Below are 23466 nucleotides of genomic sequence, written 5' to 3'. Positions count from 1 at the left end.
CAAATACACAATTACCTTAAAGATGGCCTCTACTTCCCAGCCTCCTTTTCCATCTCTCGTATTCCCACCCACCCCTCATTGGAAAGCCACAACCAACCCTGTCATGCTCATTGGAGATGTGGGTGGCCGGTTGGTTCGGGGATGTAGTTTTTACTTAGTAAAGGGCTAACTTCTTGTATTTGGTGGTCTTGAGGATGGGAGAGAGAAGTAATAGACTTCCAGAAGCTGAGAGGGACACCACAGCAGGTACACCTGAAGAGAGATGGAGAATGAGAAAACAGGTTAAAGTCATTCCTTCTGTCTCTTGAGATTTGAGCGAGGGGTTAAGATCAAGGGTCAGACAGTAGCATGAGTCTAATGGCTTGGGTTGGTTCATAGACAGAGAGGCTGTTTGAAGATAAATTTAGTCGTGTTCTCTAGTGTCAGTGAGGAGGAGGCATTTTAATGGTCCTGCTCTGAAAATGACCGAGATGAACTTCAGACAATAGATGACTTTAAAGTCTTGCCCAGTGTTATTCAAAGACGGTCGCCTAAATACACCTACTCATTTCCCGCATACATATACATTACACACAACTTTGCACAGACTCAGGAACACGAACGGACGCACACACATGCACACACACACACACACACACACACACGCACACGCACGCGCACGCACGCACGCACGCACGCACGCACGCACACACACACACACTCATCTCTCTACTTTGTTTATCTTAGGGGTCACAATGCCACATAAGGCCCCAGTGCTAAAACACACATGGCTGCTGCCACGGTTCCTAAAATTGCTCTGCGGCTGTCTGAACATCCCATAATAAAATAAACTCTGCATGTTTCAGGGTGCCTCGCTGAGGATTTAATGACTGAGGATTTCAAACTCTGGTCAAATTCGAACATGTTACAGAAGGGCAGAGCGAAAACACTCAAACATCTTAAAAAGCCCGAGGATATTGGATTGGACGTCAGCAGCTTTCAAGGGCTGTTTGAATTGGCAAACGGAGCGGCGGATATTCACGGGAGAAGTGTGTGCCATGCGATGCTGCTCCACGAATAACTGCATCGCAGTAAGCCATAGGAAACTGGTGGTGAAACTCAACAGATGTAATGGCAGCCACAGGCTAGCAATGCCAACCAGTGCAATCGTCTGAAAAAAGACTAGAACCACAAATGTGCAATGCATCTCTGATTTTAGTTAAGTTTAATGGCATAGACATTTTGAAGATGTGTTTATACTCTATATTTTAAATACAGTGTCTGTGCGTATAGATTTACAACAGAGTGACTAAAGTGTAATGTACAGTAGCACAAAGGTTAATGTAATTATGTAATGTCTTTACAAAAAAATTATAATAACACTATGGACAGAATAACATTCAAAATGTTCAGCTTGGGAAATACTGTTAAAATGTAAAACTTTGACACACCGGACCGGTAATCGCGCGCATTTATCGTCGACATTTAAAGCGTCGTGACTAAACAAAGGGCGCCAATGTGAGTGTGCACACCGACGCGTAAAACGACAGGCGTAAAAGCGTCATTTTAAACAAATGTACCATTTTTTGCCTTACTGTTTTAAAATGTTTAAAAATCACTAACCACTTGTAAACCTATTTATATAAGGAGCCGTTTAGGCCTTAATTATTTCTCATGAATTGCGTATAAATAACACGCGCGTTGCATTATCGTGAAATACGTACGCCAAAGTTCGATTTTGCGTGCATAAATACGCCTATTTGTGCGTGCATATGATACGCCAATTTAGCGCGCGTGCATATTAACCTGCAATTTGTCTTATTAACCTGTCCCCTAACTCAAACCCTAAACCTAATGTTAGCGTGCGTGCATATTATAACCTCTACCCTAACCCAAACCCTAAACCTAACAGTATTATTTTAATTTTTTCAGTGTTTCCTCTTCATGTACGTTTCAAAATGGCTGCTCTCCAGCGAGGTGCACACATACATTGGCGTATTTATGCACGCAAAATCGAACTTTGGCGTACGTATTTCACGATAATGCAACAGCGTGTTATTTATAGGCAATTCATGAGACCGGGTTGCTTACAAACACTAGTGAAATAAAAACATAGATCAAACTTAATGAAATTCATTCATATGTATTAATGAAATACATCTTACAAACACTAGTGAAATAAAAACATCAATCGAACTTAGTGAAATTCATCTATTACTGAAAAGACTTTCACAAACACCAGTGAAAATCATTCACGTGTATTACTAAATAACCTTTTACAAACACACACAAAAGTCATTCACATGTATTACTGAAAAGTCTTTTACAAACACTAGTGAAATTCATTCATATGCATGCTAAACAGCCTCTTATAAACACAAGACCACTACTGAGGCAACATATTTCAGGTATAGTTGATGAAAGATTTCAGTGTAGTTGATGAAAGCTTATTTCACTTGAAAAGGAAGCTGCACCCGCACTTCCGTTTAGTTTGATTTGAGCCCAGGCAAAGCTAAAACTATTAAACATTCATATGTGGTTCAGGCAATATTTGCCTACTCTGATTATATTAATTTCGTTTGAAATAAAATTGAATATCAAACAACGGACTCTTCCCGTTTTCAATTCAAATAAAAAAAGCGGGAAAGACGGTGGTGGGAAAGTGTTGGACGTTACGAGGAAAAATTAGACACAGAAAAAAAGGAAAGTGAAATAAGTAAAAGAATCAATTAATCAATCAAAATGGAACCACTACAGCAACAGCTGGCAGCAGTATATTTCAGGAGCACTTGCCGAGGTAGGGCTGGCCTCGGCAGGTACATAAGCGCTGACTACCCGGGATCTCCCACCTCCGAAATCGTCTGAAGAAATTTTCAAATAGTGGCTAACCTTATAATTCAACGCCAAATTTGAAGTCTAAACAACTCTCGTATTTCGTGACAAAATAACAATAGTACTTCCAAATGTATTACTTACAGTTGTGCGTTCTCTCTTCCGCCATTACGGAACGTCAGTTGGAGCAAACTGAATTCTGGGTTATGGCCCGTATCAAGTCCACACAAGTCACCTCCCTATGCAACCTCGATAAAAGGGGCGGAGCAAGAACACATCCGGGGATTTGAACTGTACTTGGCTAGTTTAAAATGTTATTTAGTTACGAATTCTCCACTGGGAATACCACAATTTATTTAATATGTATTACCCCTCAGATACCTCTGAAATATCAACATAGTTCCACCATGTGGCCCATTCTTCCCCACCCTAAGTCACATTTAGGACTGAAAAAGAAAGGGTGATAAACAATGAAGAAAGAGAGCCAAATGTTTGCAAAGAAACACATGTGGCATGAAAACCTGTGGTCTGTTACGCCTGGAAAACGTCAGTATAAGAAAGTAATAATTTAAGACACACAAACCAGAAAAGGGACAGAACAAGGGTGAAAGACAACAGACAAAAAAGTGATAAAGAGCGATGTGGAGAGTTTTAGATGGAAATAATGAAAAGACATAACATAAGTGAGTAAAAGATACGAGAGAGAGGTTTTTTTGTTCGTGGCTGGGAGACCACTGTCATCATGTCTCAGGAATTAGGCAGACACATGCGTTGGTGCTGCTGTAGGAGTGAGGCGCCGCTCTTGGCCTGCGGTTGGGGAACATGAAAGGGTTTGTGGGATGAGCAGGAGGGCTGGCCTGGCCCCTGGAGCGCCGTGCTGCTCCTAGCCAGAGAAATTTGGCAGCACGCTTTCAGCGCAGCCTGCGGAAGGAATCCACTCCTATATTCCAGCAGGGAACCACAACTCCAAACAATCCCTGAGAACAGGGCTGCTAGCAAAACAACTCTGTCCACACTTGGTCATACACACACGGTAATACACGTACACGTCACTAATGAACGTAATCACACACACAAACTAAGTATATAGTAAGTGTATACAGCCATACAGATAAATAGCTCCAGTCCCCATCACAGCTTAAGGGGGACAAGGGCCCCGTGCACATTGGAATCATTGTCTTTTTCTTTTCTTCTCTCCAGAGAGGAGAAAACTCCCGGTCGCACAAACTAGCTCTGGCATGCCTCAGTGCTCATTTGGCCATACTGTTCCCCAAACAAAGTTGTCTTTGTGTTTTGTTTTATTGCAGCCAATTAAATGGTTAAATTCGATATCTATCATTGAGAGGTCAGACGTTGTGGTGAAGAGGACAGAGAGCAGAGCAGTTGAAGAGGTCCCTCCCTTAATAAAACAAATAATCAGAAAACGCTGCATGCCTCAGCAAATCGTCTTTACATAACAGGGTGGTGTGACCGTCTAACACTGTAATGTATATTTTACAAATCAGAATTATATTAATGTTAGTCTCATGTTAGGATGCATTACTTACTGTATGTACAGTACAGTGTGTACAAATGCATAAAAGAGGAATGAAAAATAATCTTTGAAAAAACTATAGAAACCAACAGAGATTCTATTGGATGTAAGGGTTATAATGGGAATTGCATTGGTTTCAAAGGGATAGTTCACCCCAAAATGAAAATTCTGTCATGATTTACTCACCCTCTTGTCATTTCAAACCTGTATGACTTTCGTTCTTCAGCAGAACACAAAAGAAGATATTTTAAACAGTGGTACCCATTGACTTCTATTGTACAAACACAAAACAAATGCAAGTCAATGGGTATCGGCATTGTTCAGTTACCAACACTCTTCAAAATATATTCTTTTGTGCTCTGGAGAAGAAAGAAAGTCATACAGGTCTGAAATGACATGAGGGTGAGTTTAAATGACATTATTGGGTGAACTATCCCTTTAATAGCAACTGTGGTCTTTGTGGGTCTTCACTTATGTGTTGGGTTCTATTGGTGGGATGTTATCTGTCAAATGGGAACCAATAGAACTTAGTGGTTTTAATAGTAAACAGCTAAGTTCATAAAGCTATTTGTAACGGACAGCGTTAAAAAAAACTATTACATTATATAAATGATGAATATGAATATGACTGAAGAATAAGCTTTAATCAGCAAATCAGTGTATAGAAATGAATTCTGAGTAAGAAGGTAGCTTTGCTTTAACAAAATGTTTGATCACTTACAGGTAGGTAGGTTCTGGTCACTCTTTCTTGTTCCTTCAGTCTGACTGAGTAGGCTATACTGTAATTCTATACACTCAGGCAGTAGGAGGCAGCATAGACCGACAGATAAGAAACTATAGCAGATTCTACGTCTTGTGAATTCTCTCCTCCCTCACACTGAACACTGAAAATCAAGAAAACAGTTTTAGACCAGAAGCAACTGTCCATCCCTCAGGCCTGATGTCAACATGTTTCACCACACACACACGCACGCGCGCGCGCGCACGCACGCACACACACAGGTACGGCTTTGGTTGACTATCCCCGTGGGGACAGTCCATAGGCGTAATGTTTTTATACTGTACAAACTGTATATTCTATCCCCTATCCCTAAACCTAAAGATCATAGAACACTTTTTGCATTTTTAGATTTGTAAAAAATATTGTTCTGTACAATTTATTAGCTGTTTTGCCCATGAGGACCTCAATTTTGGTCCCCACAGTGACACGAGTCCCCATGTGTTGGTGTGTATTCAGGTTTAGGTCCCCACCGGGATATACAAACATGAACAACATACACGGGCACACACACACACACACACACACACAACACACAACACACACACACACAACACACACACACACACACACACACACACACAACACACACGCATGTATGTTTTATTATCTCCGGGACAGTCCTAGCATAATGAGTTGTATACTGTACAAACTGTAGGCTATATTTTATCCCCTACCCCTAAACCTAAAGACGATAGAATTAGGGTTCGGGAGCGAAGCTCTAGAAACCTATTGTATTGCATTTTTAGATTTTCAAAAATGATCATTCTGTACAATTTATAAGCTTTGCGCCCATGGGGACATCAATCTTGGTCCCCACAGTGACACGAGTCCCCATGTGTTGGTGTGTAATCAGGTTTAGGTCCCCACTAACATATAAAAACCAAGTCCACACAAACACACAACCACCACACACACACACACACACACACACACACACACACACACACACACACACACACACACACACACACACACACACACACACACACACACACACGCACAGACAAACACACACCCCTCTGCACACACTTCCGCGGGACAGAGACCACAGCGACAGGTGACTGTTGCACGGTGACATGTGGCCAACAAAGAGAAAAAATAAGTCCTATACATTTGTTTTAGTTTGGATGAGAGCAGCATTTCTGTTTTCTTCTGCTTATTCTCTATGCCTCAGTCTCTATTTTTATCTAACTTCTTTATATTTGTATCTGTCTTTTCTGTTTTGCTATTCTGGGCCAGATTGGGTTTGGCTGCTGTTGTTGTTGGTGGCCTTTATTTTGTTGTTATGCTTCACGACAAGGGTTTACAAGCAAACACTCAGACGTACAGTTGCTACACATAGATTTTTCCCACAGAATCAGCAGAAATCGGCCGACCTGACACTGCCAAACCAGCACTCAGGAGGGAAAATCACTTCTGGTGACACTCGATTCATCCGTATGACCGCAAAAAAAATTGCAAACGGCCACTGACTCAAGTTTACATCTGCAAATGATTTTGAGGATGTCACAGTATCAAATGCACAGAGGCCGACCTGTTTAAAGCGATTTGCAGGTATAATTTATGGAATTAAGAGGCACCAGAGTTTATGTAAGGCCAAAGTGTACGGTCTGTAAAACAAGGCTTTATTCAAGACTGTACAATGAAATCTGACAAGATGTTATCCTTAAAAACCTCAGTCACCTCTTCGGCTATTAATAGAGAAATTTGTCAGGTCTGGCACAGACTACAGTTTAATCTAAGCATGATAATGTCTCGTAGAGCATGAGCAGAAGAGACAGAGTTTGCACTCATGCAGTAAATTGGCCATTAGACATAAAGAGATGAGTTTAAAAAAGCACCCTGAAGACACTGAGAGAAAGAGAGAGAGAGAGAGGGAGAAGGGCAAATATGCACATCAAACCCAAAAATACACTCTAGCATCTGTCTCTCTATAAAACACATTTGTGCAGCCATTTCACTTTATAATTTCATGTTTGCAATTAAAACACTCTGGCCTGCCCCCGAAGCTGACTGTAATTTTCTGAAATAATGCTTTAAATCAAGCATTTCCCCCATGACAGACTCCTGTCTCTCTCTAGAGGAATCTGGGATCGAGAAAACCACAGTCTGCCATCCGCTTGTTGTCGTCTCTCAAAATCACGTTTAATCTGCCATCGCCTGCTAATTACCGGCAGCAAAGCACGCTGGGTAAAGCTGGGTCTTATGTTTTCTGCTGTGTAACTTTGCAATAACGGCCTTTCTTTGCGTTTTTAATTACGGCTGATTTACGAGGCAGGGAGCTGAGGTCAGAGTCATATAAAACGGGGTCGCGCTAGGTTTATAGTTTCACCACTCTGAAAATTTGACACAGCCAAAAAGTGTCAACAGTTTACTATGTAAATTTAGGAGGGAGGCTATTGTACCCTGGCTTGCTCACAGCCAAGTGCTGTTTTTCTACTCAAACACATGATTATATGCATCCCTTCACCTTCTCATAAGCTCTGGCTAACCACATGTTAAGATATTTCTAATTGCTACATTCGCTGAAATAAACCTATTCTTCACGCAATTCAGACTGTGAGATTTTTGGTGAGAGTTAACACTTAAAAGCATGTAATTAGTCTACATTTCTTATCGCTTTTACGTGATACACGACTGTGCAAAAACAGTCAGACAGAACATTCCTGTGGGTTCTGGCTCAGTCTGTGAGCACAGGGTAGGTCATAACAGGTTGTACGTCTTCAGATTTATAGGTTTGAAAGGGGAAAAAAAAAAGCAAAAGAATGAAGCAAATGTCAAAAGAGTAGTGCGATTTGTTGATGTTGAGCAAACATCGTTTTATTTATAGGGTCTTCAGGTTTTAGCTGTGACAGGTGGCACCATTTTATCTCTTCCTGTCTGATCAGGATGTGTTATCCCGTCTGCCAGGGTCATCCCGGGCCTTTTGCAGCGGCCTGGAACGACGGCACGGTGTTGATGCCAACATCTCTGTCACCTTTCCAGTTAGGACAAACAAACACACTTTATTCACTGGCTGAGAGAAGCGACTAATGAGAACGTCTGGAAACACTTTCTGGAAATAAATGAATAAAGTGATATGTCAGTAAATATTGTTTTGCCAAGCATTTCGGTTGCAATTGCCATGTCAGTCGAAACAAAGGGAAAATAAATTATTAAAGCCTTGGACACATATTCCGTTGTTAGAAAAACCCAAACACTTCAAATTCAGCCCACAACCACCATAAAAGTTAAAAGCCAGCCAAAGCCTTTTTTCTTTAATGATAAGAGGAGCATTATATGCGGTCACCGCCGTGCTCACATATTCGAATGCCACCTGCAAATTATTGGCCCATGGAGGGATTTTTTCCCTTTAACACATACAAATGCATTTGTGTTCTTTATTGGGGCAAGAAAAAAAAGAGAAGTCACTAATCTGATCCTGGTTCAGTCAGAGGACGCCCACCGCCGGCACATCTGCGGACCAGCTGAGCGAAGAGTTCCTTCCCCAGTCCACCTCCTCCCGCTTCAGCATATCAAAGAGCCTAAGGGTGCCTTGGCACTGCTCGGATAGTTGTCCTTTTTATAAAAGACAAATAAGCCCAAACCTCGGGCTGCCGTCCAAAAGCCGTCTCTGACACCATGTTGAAATGAGGACTTGGCCAGCAGACATGTGATCAACATGGGTTAAAAAGCCGTGGCGGTTTCGGCACGGCAGCACTCGTCTTCCACGTTCTAGTGCAGTCACACATTCTTTCATTAATCTGGCCCAGCGCTGCGCCGCAAAACAACATAATTTGCAAAACCACTTGATGGCTTCAAAAGGTTTTACCCAGACAGCTTTGGTCTTCCTGACAGAGCGAGAGACAGAAGGGGGAGATCCGAGGGTTATGGAAAGTGTTAGGTGTGTGGTAGGTCCCTGTCTATTCCGGGCCTCCTCTTTTGTCTGAAGGGCGTGTTTACACTAAGAGGGGTCTGATTGTTTGTTTTTTGACGTGGTGATATCATCGAAAAGATCACTAATTACAGTGGCGTTCAATTAAACAAAACATCACAGAATGCTTGTTTTTCTTCTGCTCCGTCTGCGCTGACACTGGAAAAAATGAAGCGTATGAGTTGTGAGAACCTGTGAAAGGTTAAGATGAAACAAATTGGCTAGACTGACCGATCAGTAAGGGCTAAAGGCCTTATTGATGAGGTAGTCGGTGTGATGATCAGACATTGGAAAACAATGCCGCCCGCAGTGTTGGGTGTAACTAGTTACTAAGTAATTAGTTACTGTAATTTAATTACTTGCCCCTTGAAAAAGTAAAGTAAGGGATTACTCTAATTTTTATGTAATTTAATTATAGTTACTTTTGATGTAATTAAACTAAATACTTTGCGCAATATATGTGTGTGCAAGGAATGGACATAAAAATTCAAAGTTTAACTTTAAAATCCGTGCATAATTCTCAAATTTGAAATCAAGGTTGCTATAGGATATAGAAAGTAATTAGTAACAAGTAATTAAATACTTTTTGGAGAGAGTAATTTGTACAGTAATCTAATTACACTATTGAATATGTAATTAGTAACTAGTAATCAATTACTTTTTCAGAGTAACTTGCCCAACACTGGCCGCAAGTAATGATGGAAATGGTGGAGCGAAGCACCGCTGATGATCACCGACCGCATAAATGCACACACGCATCCCCTAAATGACCTCATCAGCTCCAGCTAATAAGGAGTCGTGTTTAACACACACGGACAACACACTGCGCTCACTGAGTCAGAATCATATAACAACTGCGTCTAAATGAAAACAAGCAGCTTTTGGGTTTCGAACATCAAAGCAATTAATAAACGATGGATAACCAGAAGCCACTCTTCTGGGCCAGGCCAAACCAAACATCCATATGCACGTATCCCTATGCCAAACCAAATACACAATTAAACACATGCTGAGTGGAGCAGGGAGAATGGTTTAATATTGCTTAGCCTCAATACGAACGACTGTTGAAAACCTCAAACCCAGCTACATCGATCAAACTATGGCATTATCCACACACATAAGAATGCCATTTTACAATCCTCATGGAAACAACTAAACCGAATCATTTACTGGCAAATAAATAATCTGCTGAGTACAGTTATACAAAAGGCATCTGCTTATCACAGATCATTCATTGTGCCACTGTCTACACCGGACGCGGCGCGACAAAAGACAATAGAACGCATTAGAACTCATTATAATTTGGATGCGGGCGACAATCAATTAGAACAAGCCGTGTGTCGTGTCGGTCATGTCCGCTCCATGTCCATGTCAAAATTTCCTTCATAACTCCTACTACTACAATTCTACCTATGACATCTGCTCTTTGAATAAAAACATGTGCCATTTATCATTAAAATAAATGCATTGACCAAAGATAATTGGTACAGAGATGAGGAAAATATGATTTTGTTGTGCTACTTTATTGCTTTTAATGTATTGTGAATTATTAATTTCTCTCTCCAAAAGGCACAAGATGCATCCACATGCATGTATAAACTTTTTAAAGTCTTTAAAGGTTGAATATATGCAAAAAATATAAAACTTCAATACATTGACCTTGACAATATGAAGAACACAAACCTAAAACTGGAGATATTTTTAAAAGATTGGAGATTTAGAAAATATTTTTATATTGTTTACTGACCTAAAATCTGCCCTTGCAGGTAAAAGATGACACTGAAACCTGCCTATTATTCATGGAGATTAAAAATAAAATGCATGTGGGCCTAAATATGTTTGTGTCGATTTTCTTTGTTTAAGAATAATAAAGAAATGGTATTCCAAAAGTTACATCTCATGAAGCTCAGTCTAAGTGTAGTGGTTTGTGTCACGAATTTGGCGGTGGAAGAACCCAAGCGCAGGCAACGGTAGTGAAGGGGTAAACAGATATCTTTATTTACAAAAACACCCACAATGGGGAAAACGAAACTAAGAACTATAAATAAAACAAGAGACTTCCCACGGGGGGGGCAAAATGAAAACAAGACAAATAAACAAAACTCGAAGACACGACCAAACGTCTAAAATCAATACAAGGCATAAAACTCACAAAAACTCAAAACACGAACAGGAACACGGGAAGCACATGAACAGGCACACAACACCATCTGGAACAACGCACATACATAGTACAATACACGAGCACAGGACAAAGAAACATGAGGGTATAAATAGGAAAGACAAACGAGGGATAACGACATGGGGCAGGTGTGGGACATTAAACACTCAGGGAAAGATAACGAGGAAACGAGATGGCGGGAAACAGAGACGAGACACTGGAGAGAACGTATATTATTGTCAAAAGGACAATAATATGTTTCTCTCCACACATAACCAAAGGCCTTGCCATGGCTCTGCTACAGGACCAAGAAAAACATGAATAAGGAAGCAGAGCCATGACAGACGCCCCCCCTTTAATGAGCACCTCCAGGTGCTCACCAAGGGGTAGACGGACAAGACAAGGCAGACTCGAGACAAAGACAAAACCAGACAAACATGGTGAACATGACAAGGGGTAGACAGACAACAAGACTACAGGACTGGGGTGGCAACAAGAACAACAAACATGGGAGGGGGGGTGGGGCAAAACAAGGCCCATAGGGGGCAGTCCATGGGGGGGGGAAAGTCCCAGTCCCCGGCTGCGCTCGAGGGCGCTGAGTCCTAGGGGACTTAGGAGGAGTCCTGGGGGGAACAGTCTTTGGCCCTGGGAGTCTCCCAGGGACCGGCTGGAAGGGCTTGACTGCCGGCTGGAAGGCCGGCTGGACAGGGCTTGACGCCGGCTGGAAGGCCGGCTGGACAGGCTTGACGCCGGCTGGAAGGCCGGCTGGACAGGGCTTGACGCCGGCTGGAAGGCCGGCTGGACAGGGCTTGACGCCGGCTGGAAGGCCGGCTGGACAGGGCTTGACACGCGGAGGCTGGACCCGGACTGGACGCCGGCTGGATAGCCGGCTGGATGCCGGACCCGGACTGGATCGCCGGCTGGACCACCGGACTGGACGCCGGTGCTGGATCACCGGACTGGACGCCGATGCTGGATCACCGACTGGACGCCGGCTTGGATCACCGGACTGGACGCCGCATGGATCACCGGACTGGACGCCGGCTGGTCCCGACTGGACGCCGGCTGGATCACCGGACTGGACGCCGGCTGGATCACCGGAGTGGACGCCGGCTGGACTCACCGGACTGGACGCCGGCTGGACACCGACGACCTGGACTGGACAAGATGCAGACTGGATCACCGGACTGGACGCCGGCTGGCACCGGACTGGACACTACTGGACAAGCTGACACAAGACCTGGACACCGGACTGAGCGCAGGTGTCGCGCTGCACCGACTGAGACCCGGCTGGCACCGGACTGGACGCCGGCCTGGAACACCGGACTGGACGCCGGCTGCACCGGACGGATCGCCGGCTGCCCCGGACCGGAACGCCGGACTGCACCCGGACTGAACGCCGGCTGGATCCGGACGCGCGGTGCACTCGGAACCCTGCCGCGCTGCACCGACCGACGCGTGCACGGTAGACGGGAGTCGACAGGAGACGTACGTGCTCACGCGAGCCTAGGCCTAGACCAACCACAGAAACCGAGGATAAGAGCCGCCCAGAGGAAACTGGCCACCTCACCCCGGACTGGACAGCCCAGACGCCGGAAGAAAATGTCCGGCCTGGACAAAGCTGGCCACCAACTGGACACCTGGACTGGACGCCGGCTGACGCCGGCGACACGGACTGGATGCCGGCTGCACCGCGACTGGACGCCGGCTGCACCGCAGACTGGATGACGGCTGGGTACGCCGCACTGGACGCCGGCTGACACCGGCTGATCCGGACTAGGACGCCGGCTGCACCGCCGGACTGGACGCCGGCTGCACCGCGGACTGATGCCGGCTGCACCCTCGGAACTGGGAACTGAAGCACGTGCTGCAGGCTGTCGCTGGCGACAGCACCAGATCGCTCTCCGCGCTGCCTCTTTTTCTTCAGCCGAGCCACCCGCCTGGAGGTCGGCTGAAGAAGGAGAGGCAAGGCATGGCAGGTTCGGCTGGACTCCTCGGAGGTGGACTCCCAGGATCTCGCCTCCCCCGCTTGCCAACGAGGCTGGTGGATGGTGGAGAGGCTGCCTAGAGTGGGAAGGATGGAGTGGCGGTGCCCACAACCCCGATCTGCAGGGAACCATGCTCAGGAATCGTGACCAGCGGAGATGGGTAGCTGGTAATTGCTGAGGCCGTGGACTCCGATCGTTCCGCGGCGGTCAGCCACACGGCGTCGAAGTCCAACGGTCTCAACGCCCTCATCTCCGCCCGCGAAAGTGGGTCCCTGAGACCGGAGTTCAATAGCACCGCTAGCTCCTCCTCCCCGAAGACGCCATTCTCGGCGACGTCCAGGAATCTGTCCACGTACTCATCCACGCTCTCGTTCCCCTGGCGAAGTCCGCAGAGGAGGCGAGCTACGTGGGACCGCTCAGTGCTCATGCTGCCTGCTGGGTTCAGTGATGGCTCTTGTATCTGTCACGAATTTGGCGGTGGAAGAACCCAAGCGCAGGCAACGGTAGTGAAGGGGTAAACAGATATCTTTATTTACAAAAACACAAACAAAAACACCCACAATGGGGAAAACGAAACTAAGAACTATAAATAAAACAAGAGACTTCCCACGTGGGGGCAAAATGAAAACAAGACAAATAAACAAAACTCGAAGACACGACCAAACGTCTAAAATCAATACAAGGCATAAAACTCACAAAAACTCAAAACACGAACAGGAACACGGGAAGCACATGAACAGGCAAGGAACAGGATCACAACACCATCTGGAACAACGCACATACATAGTACAATACACGAGCACAGGACAAAGAAACATGAGGGTATAAATAGGAAAGACAAACGAGGGATAACGACATGGGGCAGGTGTGGGACATTAAACACTCAGGGAAAGATAACGAGGAAACGAGATGGCGGGACACAGAGACGAGACACTGGAGAGAACGTATATTATTGTCAAAAGGACAATAATATGTTTCTCTCCACACATAACCAAAGGCCTTGCCATGGCTCTGCTACAGGACCAAGAAAAACATGAATAAGGAAGCAGAGCCATGACAGGTTTGGATATCATCATCAGTCTGCATGATGATGTACTGTATATGCAACATACCGGCCCTGTCAGGTTCATTCCTTAGACTTTTTAAACACTGACATTCTTCATTCCTATCAGTTGCCCGAAGATCATTTCATGATCCTGTCCTGGCTAGAGCTGCAGTGTAATATATACTTTCAGTAAGAAATCATTTTAGTGAATCTAATATTTTATTAGGTTTGGCTCAGGGAATGGTGTCTGGAAACACAGTCCCATCATAAATGTGACTGAAGATTGTTGACTGATGCAGATTCAGGTCATTTTGCTTCAGTGCTGGTGACACTATAGGTGCACATTAGGTCACACACCATCTAAGAGATTTAATCAGTCAGCTTCCTTATTAATTAAATTCCTTTTTGCTTAATACTATTACTACTATTAAAATTAATAATAACTGCAAATATTATAATTTATTTTCAGAAAATTACCTGAGGCCTCAGAGGCCTATGATGCTATGTCTATGGCATCAATCAAGACGCATACAATGCTCATTGAAATGCTTTAGTTCCCTTAGATAATATTTATTAAGCTGGGGTCTTAAGAGACTGAAATAATTACCACAAATTTGCAAATGGCAGGGAAGACTGCATTTTTATAAATTCCCTGCATCATATATACATATGCACTGTCTGTGCTTTTATATATATTTAATATGAAGGTCCAACAAATTACATTTACATTTACGCATTTGGCAGATGCTTTTATCCAAAGCGACTTACATTGCATTATCCTATACATTTGTTTCTAAGTATGTGCAAGAAAAAACAATATTTTATTTATTTATTCATTAATTCATTTATTTCAGCCCTCACCGAAGACTTTTCACAGTAAATAAAAATGGTTCTGAATATATTATATTACAATAAATATTGTTCTAAAAGGAAAGCATCACGTTAATTACTGTACATGTTAAATTCGCAAAGCTCTTTCTATTAATCCTGTACCTTGCGCAACAAGTTGCTTTTATATGAATGAAGCCGACTTGACTGCGTCATGGCTGCCATCTAATAATGAAATAAGCCTGCTCCCGAGCAGGTTTAAGCTAACGGACCTGTTGCTAAGACAACAAGTCCAGGATGAGCGTCGAAGAACCGAACAATCCAAGATCATGCGAAATCGTCAACAATCAAATCCAGCTAACTGAGTTAGCGAGGTACGAAGAACGGGCCCTGTGTCACCAGCTTGTACTATTTATTTACCATGATAATAAATTCAATTTGTAGTTTTATTGTGTACCTCTTCACTTTTGTCCTTTGCCGTTTAGTATGGCTTGCGTTGAGAGAAAATTCCAGAGAAGCCCTCGTAAAAATAACCAAAAACATTTGTGTTCAAAGAGCTTGCTTTCAAAATTCATTTAACTCCATTATTGCTCTTTAGCTTACACTTTGATCTGTCCTGGTTATATAAAACTGAGATAAGCTGAATGCCAGTTTAAATATTTTGTAGAAGCTGCCAAAATGACATACTAAAAGACAGCATTTGTCAGAATTTCTTAACATTGTTTTGCAGTGAAGGCAGAAGCCTTCAACTTCCAGTGGCCTAACCATAACCATACAGACTCATACATGACACAAACACACAGAAAAGATGTGTGCTCTTGTATATAGAATTTTATGTCTTTCAGCCTGACATTGCGCACAGGCCTCTTTTGTATGTCAAACCTCACGTTTAATGGATTTCCTATAAAACTGTTCACTGATCGCGGTATTCAAATCACAGCTCTAGCAAAACTGCCCCCTCTGATGGCGTCTGGAAGCGATCCTAGCCAAGGAGGTACACCACATCTAACAGAAGGCTGCACGCTCTTCCTTAAGCAACCATCGAGCCTTTTTCTGCGGTGCGTGTGTGATCATTTATAGGGGGCTTAATCAACATGTATTTAGTGCATGTATTTTGTGAATCATTTTAATAGGCACTGGTTGCCTGGTTCTGCGTACACAAGCCAAAGGTTGTGCCAGAGCTGAACACGAATCCATCAAAAGGGCCACCGTGACATTCAAAGACAGGGTTGTTAACCCTTATTTCACAAACTATTACGAGGTGCAGTAAATCAGAGACTACTAATATTTGTGGAGCTTTATATGGTCCTCGAAACACTGCCCGCAGGAAGCGGATGCTACTATTTATGACCCTATTTGTTTTAACTGCATAATTCTTAAAGCAGGTATTGCTGGGTTTTATCCATTAATGATTTGTGCCACAGGCACAGTACACAGAGAGTACAAACAAAAAGTATGAAAATAAAACTGGAAGAAGAAAGAAAATCGCATTGAGAGGTAGGAATGCATAAAGTCAGCAAGAAAAAAAATCTCTTTTGAAAAGGGTGCATAATCATTCTGAGAGCACCAGCATGAAACCAAAATAATACAGTTCAGGTTTTGATATAACTATTACTCCCTGGGAAGAGCGCTTTGAAGTTAATTGAAACCACTAGGCAGCAATCTTCTTTATAGCACTGACAAATAACAGTTTCCTACAGCTTATCATCGAAGGTTAGGGCACAGGAGATACACATGCCTGTTCCATATGCCTATTCAATACAAATAAAAATCAAAAGGCCGCCCCTTCTCCCAGGCGTATCGCGGAGGACACAAAGAAAATGGTCACGGACAGGATGTGGGGAGGACGAAATTGGTCTTTAACGATATTGAACAACGGTCTCAGTGTGTCTGACGCTCTTGGGAAACCCTATTACTATGTTCACAGAATTTTTACCAGACTTTACCACGTCTTTAGAAGAAACCACATCACAACTTGATAATGCTATATTAAAGTATAGGTGGCCCAATATATGCACTTAAAGGGGAAACCTATTATTATTTAAAGGAAAGACTGCTTTTACTTACAAGCTCTTTTTTAAGCCATGCATCAGGCAGTCTGTAGCCGCTTCTGGTTCTAATATTTGGGCTCAGCACAATGGTTACTGAATTTGTTTTTAATGTATCTTATTGTTTTTTGGCACAAAGCTCTTATTCACCTTTGATTTCAGCCCAGTACAGTCTCTTTTTAACATGCTTATTATATTTGCGGGGGTAAAAAGCAGGCCTGTCAGAGGGTCATTCGCCGCCGATGCTGCACAATAACGCATAACATCCCCCATGGTGAAAAGTGAGAACAGAGAATTGGCCAGACAATAGACAAGGAGGATTTGATGATCTGCAGGAGTTCAAAGTTTTCCTCTTTGCCTCTTTTTTCTTCAATCCAAGCTTGTACCACATCTGAAAGCACGCTGCCCATCAACCTGCATTTGAGTTGCTGATCACGTATTAAAAGTATTCTCGAACACGAGATGAGATGGATGACTGGACGCAGCTCAGGCGAATAGCCATTGGTAAGATGAGAACCGATCCGAGGCTGATGGGTCACTGAAATCTCAAGCCTTGATTGACAGTTGTAAATGGTTTAACACACATGCACAAACACAAGCAACGTTAATTGATTGGATTCGAGTCAGACATGAACTTAATTTACTAGTATGACAGAATAATAATTTCCTTTCTACTTACTTACAAAAAAATCCACATAGACACATGTGCTTATGCTCTTATGTACATATGGAGCCACTTTGCTCAAGGTATTTTTCAAACACATATTTCCCTCCAAAGCTAAAAGAGAAGGGCGGAAATGTAGGTTATAAATAGGAATCAAAAGAGCCCTCTTGTTTATTGCAACAAGATGACAGAGACACTGAAATCTTTGGAAGTATGAGCGCTTTGAGCTTTTTACAAGACAGGTGAAAGGAACACATGTGTTCAATCTGTGTACCAGGCTCGCCTGGGTCGGCTCTATCATAAAAGAAGAGCGATTACAAAGAAGTCTAATGAAGACACTGATCAAAGTCTGTAATGCTAATACATAGCAGGTGGTTTTAAACCTTTTAATACCCCCCTTCTCCTCTGCGAGGCTCGTGCCTGTATATCTTTCACAGACCCGGTCCTTTCGTCCTCAGTTGAAACAGGCAACCAGCAGAGCGCATTTCAACACTGCTTCGAATGCATTATGAGATATCTGCTGACCTCAGATGCTCAGAGGGGGTTATGTCCATGTCATACACAAATGCTGCTACATATCTATTACAGCTCAAAGAGGTGTTTTTGGAAAATATAATATCCTGCTTTGGGGCCCTTTATCTTCAGCTGTACAGCACCTGGGAAAACCTGGAGAAAAGGTTGTAAGAGACCAGACAAGACTGAGTTTTTGGAATGAGCTCAAAGCACGATTACAATTTTTGCGGGAGTTGCAAAGCTCTGCTTTTGATTTCCATTCATTGAAAGCAGGAGTATAAACCACAGAGGGGGCACTAACAGTGGCAAAGCTGTTGTGTTTCATCTCAGCAAGGTAATATTAGTCCCAATTGCAGTGCAATTATTTATTATTAATTTACACTCACATTTACACACGCGTTTGCATATTACTTATATACATATTGCACATTTATATATATATAAAAATTAATTTACCATTAGTTAACATTTTATAAATAAAGAATCTATTACAAACCTCCGAGGAAAGACTGCATTTCAAAACGTTAAGTCTAACCCCATTTCCGGTTTGAGTCAAATTACAAGTACGGTTTTCCTGGCGCGAGGATTCTGGGAAATGTAGTCCTGAATGGATTTCTGGTCACGACTTCAAATAAATCGTGCATATAAACCAACAACCCAGGCTTAATAATGTACAAGCTAAAAAGCAATTAATGAAACATTACTGACGCTAGATTAAAAAAAAAAAACCCGACATTTATCACGCTACAGACATAATATAAAGACTACATCTCCCAACCCTGCGCGTCACGAAATCGAGGCAGCGTAAACAGTACTCCAGGAACATGAAAAGATCGGATGACAGTGAGAGGGAAAAGAGGAGAAAGGTATCGCTTGTAGTTTTCTCTCAGTTTGCCAAGCACTTCATGTGGTTGTAAAGTTGATAAGACACAGTTCAGTGTGTCCGGAGCGGTATTGCATGCGCTGATCGGTGCTGTGTGTTCATTTGAAGTGTGCGCGTCGGATGCTACTGATCTCTCGCCTGATGTTTTCATTCTTTTATCGTTTGGTTTCTTTCTCAATGTACACCGTGATCCAGCACACGGGTGTGAGTTGAAGCACAGCGCCAGGGGAGTGCTTTCTCGTGACTGTCACATACAGAGTTGGCTGTAATGTGCCTTGTGGCAGTCAGTTGAATCGTGGTGGTAATGAATGAAGAGAAGAAGTGTGTTCAGGTGTATCTGTCCCTCCATTTATTTAATCCGAGAAGCGTGTGTTAGTAGATAGTTTAGATTAATCCACGAACTGTTGTACAAATAAATAGGACGTGCTTGTTTCATTTAAACCGATATAGTGTCACAGAAATAACAGGCAAGGATGTCATTTTGTGCAGGACCCTGGTGTGAATTATATATAGGGTTTCTACTTGTATCACAGTAAGTAACATTTGTACATTATTAAAATGTGTTTTCACATGCCACTGTTTAATGTTGTGGTGAAGATTGTGTTGTTTGTTTGTAAAAAATATCAATAGTTTGGCATTTCTTTTGCATTTCAGATGACATTAGTTTGTGAGAAGAGCTGTTCTCACAGTCAAGTTGCTTCTGTCAGTGGACTGTCTTTACTCCTCTTCTTGTACTATATCTCATATTTCATTTTTCGTTTCATTTTTTTATTATCATGATCATTTTTGATCTTCTGTTTCTCTCTGATGGCATGTTTTTGGATCATGTTTGACAGAAGGGAATCTGTGTAGTACTATGTGGTTCCTTAGGTTTATTGCAGCTGCTTCAGAGTACAGATGAGACTCACTGAGATCCAGATGGTTCTCAATCTGTAAAGCAAACAGACAGGTGAGGTGAATAAAGACTACCCAAAGTCGCTGGATAGAGCCATATTACTGTAGGTGAGGGGTTGGTGTATATTCTTGTATTATTATTATTAAGTCATAATAATAAATAATATAATATAGGAGTTGTTTCTCTGCCATAAACTTTTGAGCATTTATTCTCAATAACTGGGATGTGAACAGATGTCACCAGCGAGTCTGTGAACTATCCATCTCAAAAAGGACTGTTTTTATGCTCTGCTTAGCTTTGCCAAGCATTTCCTAACCATATGTGGCACATGTGCATGATAAAAAGACCACTTACATTATCGTGCTGTTGCCTGCTCTAAAAGAGAGAGAGACTGTTGACTAATAGCCTATTAAAGGCTGACTTCATTCCTTTAGAAGTGGCCTTACATGGCCTTCACCTCAAAAATAATGTTTTCAATATAATTCAATCAAGGGAAATTGGACCAAACCAGTTTTCTGGTTTTAACGTTGCCAAGATGACCACAAGGACCCCCCTAAAGTATCACTAGTACATTTCTGATGCCCATTCGACCATCTTATTGGAATGTGGGTTATGGAATGTGACCCTACATGCTGTTTTTCTTTTATCACAGTTATAAATTATTAAAGTACATTCTCATTGTTCGTCCATCTGCTGAGCACGTTTTGTTTGATAAATATTACACTTACCACCAGCCTTTGACACATTTACTGATGAATGCATTTCAGTCGTTTTAGGATTTCATTGTGCAGTGCCTTTGTTTGAAAACTAAAAATGTCTTCAACATGAAAACTGGGCAGATAAATAATCTAGGATAAAAGATAAAGCACGTTATTCCAGAGCCGCAGTGTACGTGAGGTGTTACAGAGGGTTACCAGATGTTCAGAGGCTTTCACTCCTCCCGACCCATCATTCAGAGAGCTCTCGGCTCATTGGCTTTCTCAGCGCGTGTGTTTGCTGGAGCAAGCTGTTTAGGCCATTTCACTCCTGAACACTCATTAAAATGGTTTGTGTTCCCCTTGGCATTTCTGTTAAATTAACAGCTAGCTTCAGTTCAGGCTTGATTATGAGGCCACACAGCCAGTCTTGATGAATCAATTTCTCCCACAAAATGTTCCTCTGTAAATTAGTGTTAAGGTAACGATTTATAGGTCCTAATGCCGAGGCGCTGTCATGTCGGAGCTGATGTTTTAGCGGGAGGTGGTGTTGCTTTCGGCGTAATCAGCAGCTTTTCTCAATCCCCCCAACCCCCGCACCCCCCCCCCCCCCGTCGTCGTTTTTCCCTCTCTCAGTTCGTCACCACACGCCTTCGTCCTATTAATGAGTCTATAATAGAGAAACAGTGTCGGACCGCCACATAAAACACTCTCAGGAATACATAATTAGACCCGTGTTCAAGCCGCACTGGGGGTAGATTTATATCCGGAGACTGAGTGATGTGAAAGTTGAAGCGAAAATAAAACAAAAAAAGGTAATGTTCATGACTTCTGGTTCTGGACATCTGAAAAGAGGAGAGTGAAAGAGGGTGGGAGTGTTAGAAAAAATACTGCCACAGTTGATAATGATGCCATTACACTAATGGAGGCAGCAAATGAAGTAGCAGGCGGACATCGTGCTTTATTGCCATAGGGGGTCGTTTCCTGCTGCATTCCTAATGGCTGGAGCCGCCGGTATTGATCAGGCCATCATACCGCTAATCCACACGCGCATTACTTACTGCCGCAATGCCGTGTCAGTCTTTCCACCGCTGCCACCCACAGCCACAGGCCCCACAACAGAGCCTGCAATTTAAGAACAGAGGATTGGATGGTGGTGTGGAGGTCTGCATTATAGAACTGCGTCGGTCATTGTCCCTTCAGTCAAGCTTCCAGAATGTTTTATGATGCACAGAGAGTGATTGAATGTAGACAGAGGTGTTTCTTTAATTAAGAGTTAAGACATTATCTGGTCTTCAGCGTTATAATTGTTCTGTTAGTCCATGTTTTAGTAGAACGATAAGTGTGCTGCTGTCTTCTCTAATGGTTCAGAGCTGTAAATAAGTCCAGGCAGATCCATACCTTTTGGTGGGAACGTCAATTTACTGGCAAGTAAAACACTAGGCATGAAATTATATTTGATTAAACAACATCTTATTCCGATCCGTCAGCTCCAAGCTTTTCTAAAACATAAGTACATCTACTTTTTCATAAATAAGTTTAGTTTTTAGGAATCTGTGTCAAACTCCATAAATGGATTAAGAAAGTGAACCACTTTATGTGTAAGAGAACCCATTCACATTGTCAGAGGCCCTATTTTAGTTCATTAAGTCCACTTTTAAAGGGGTCAAACGACACGGCTAAAATGAATATTATCATTTTGTTGTATTGTTTTGGATGTAATGCAATGTGTGTACACGATTTAAGGTTCAAAAATGCTGTATTTTCCACATACCGGGCATGTTTGTATCTCCTCTTTGCCCCGCCTCTCTGAAACATGCAGAATTTTTACGAAACTCATCGCTCTGAAAAAAGAAATAACCGTTAACGTTTAAATGATGCGAGTGGACGGCTCTTTGCAGAACGGAGAAGGTGTGTGCATGCTGGAGATGTGCACGCACCTATCAGACGCGTGCGCACTAAATAAATAGAAATGCAGTTTTTATTGTGGTATCGAATTAAACTCCTGTTTAATAGCTGTCAGAAGTCGGATTTATAGCATTCGTCTTGACATTATAACAGAATTGATTTCACTCTGATGATAAATTTTCCATACAATAACATAATAAATAGAAATGACCAGATTCATTAATCAAATGACCAGTGTCCAGGTTATCTGAAGACGAGTACATCACGTCGCTACAATGTTCTCCATGGGATTAATTCACAACGTTATTTGAGGATGTGGCTAGGACGTTTCTGGAACAGAAGCAAAAATTCTAAGAAATGGAACGTTGCCAAGACGTCCTCAGAACGTGGTCACAAAGTAATGTCACGGCAACCAAATCAAGACGAACTGGCGACGTTGTCAGAACTTACTGTGTTTGCTGGGAAGATGGATGCTGATTGTGCCGTCACCTGCAGAGAAACTGGATTTCACACTATGATGATAAAAAAAAATGGTAACTATAAACATAACTATATATAGCGTCCAGCCATCAACCAACCAACAGACAATAACAATAATGTTATGCTAATTCTAATTGATACATTTAATTAATTAGTTAATTCAGTGTTACAATCATGAAGATGGATGAAGATGACCTGCTTAGGTTTTACACTTCGGAAAGTAACAAAACGGAAAACGCACTCTTTTGGTCACATGAAATTCTTCAAAGACTAGAGGAGTTGAAGCCATTACTCTGGTGAGAGAGTTGTTGTCTTTTTA

The 23466-nt window shown here is 42.6% G+C and overlaps 1 protein-coding gene and 1 pseudogene across 1 annotated transcript in view; one reads left to right on the top strand and one right to left on the bottom strand.

Moving 5' to 3' along the window:
- Positions 1-13615, bottom strand: part of LOC130548425 (uncharacterized) — a 44198-nt pseudogene extending 30583 nt beyond the window's left edge.
- Positions 13616-19075: 5460 nt separating this feature from the next.
- Positions 19076-23466, top strand: part of fto (FTO alpha-ketoglutarate dependent dioxygenase) — a 133695-nt gene continuing 129304 nt past the window's right edge. The window contains exon 1 of the mRNA XM_057337847.1: positions 19076-19152. Coding sequence (XP_057193830.1) covers positions 19111-19152 — 42 coding nt within the window. The 5' untranslated portion in view covers positions 19076-19110. The remainder of the gene's footprint in view (positions 19153-23466) is intronic.

Source organism: Triplophysa rosa, linkage group LG1, assembly GCF_024868665.1.
Source record: "Triplophysa rosa linkage group LG1, Trosa_1v2, whole genome shotgun sequence".
In the NCBI taxonomy this organism is placed as follows: domain Eukaryota; kingdom Metazoa; phylum Chordata; class Actinopteri; order Cypriniformes; family Nemacheilidae; genus Triplophysa; species Triplophysa rosa.
This window is presented reverse-complemented; position numbering and strand designations above follow the sequence as displayed.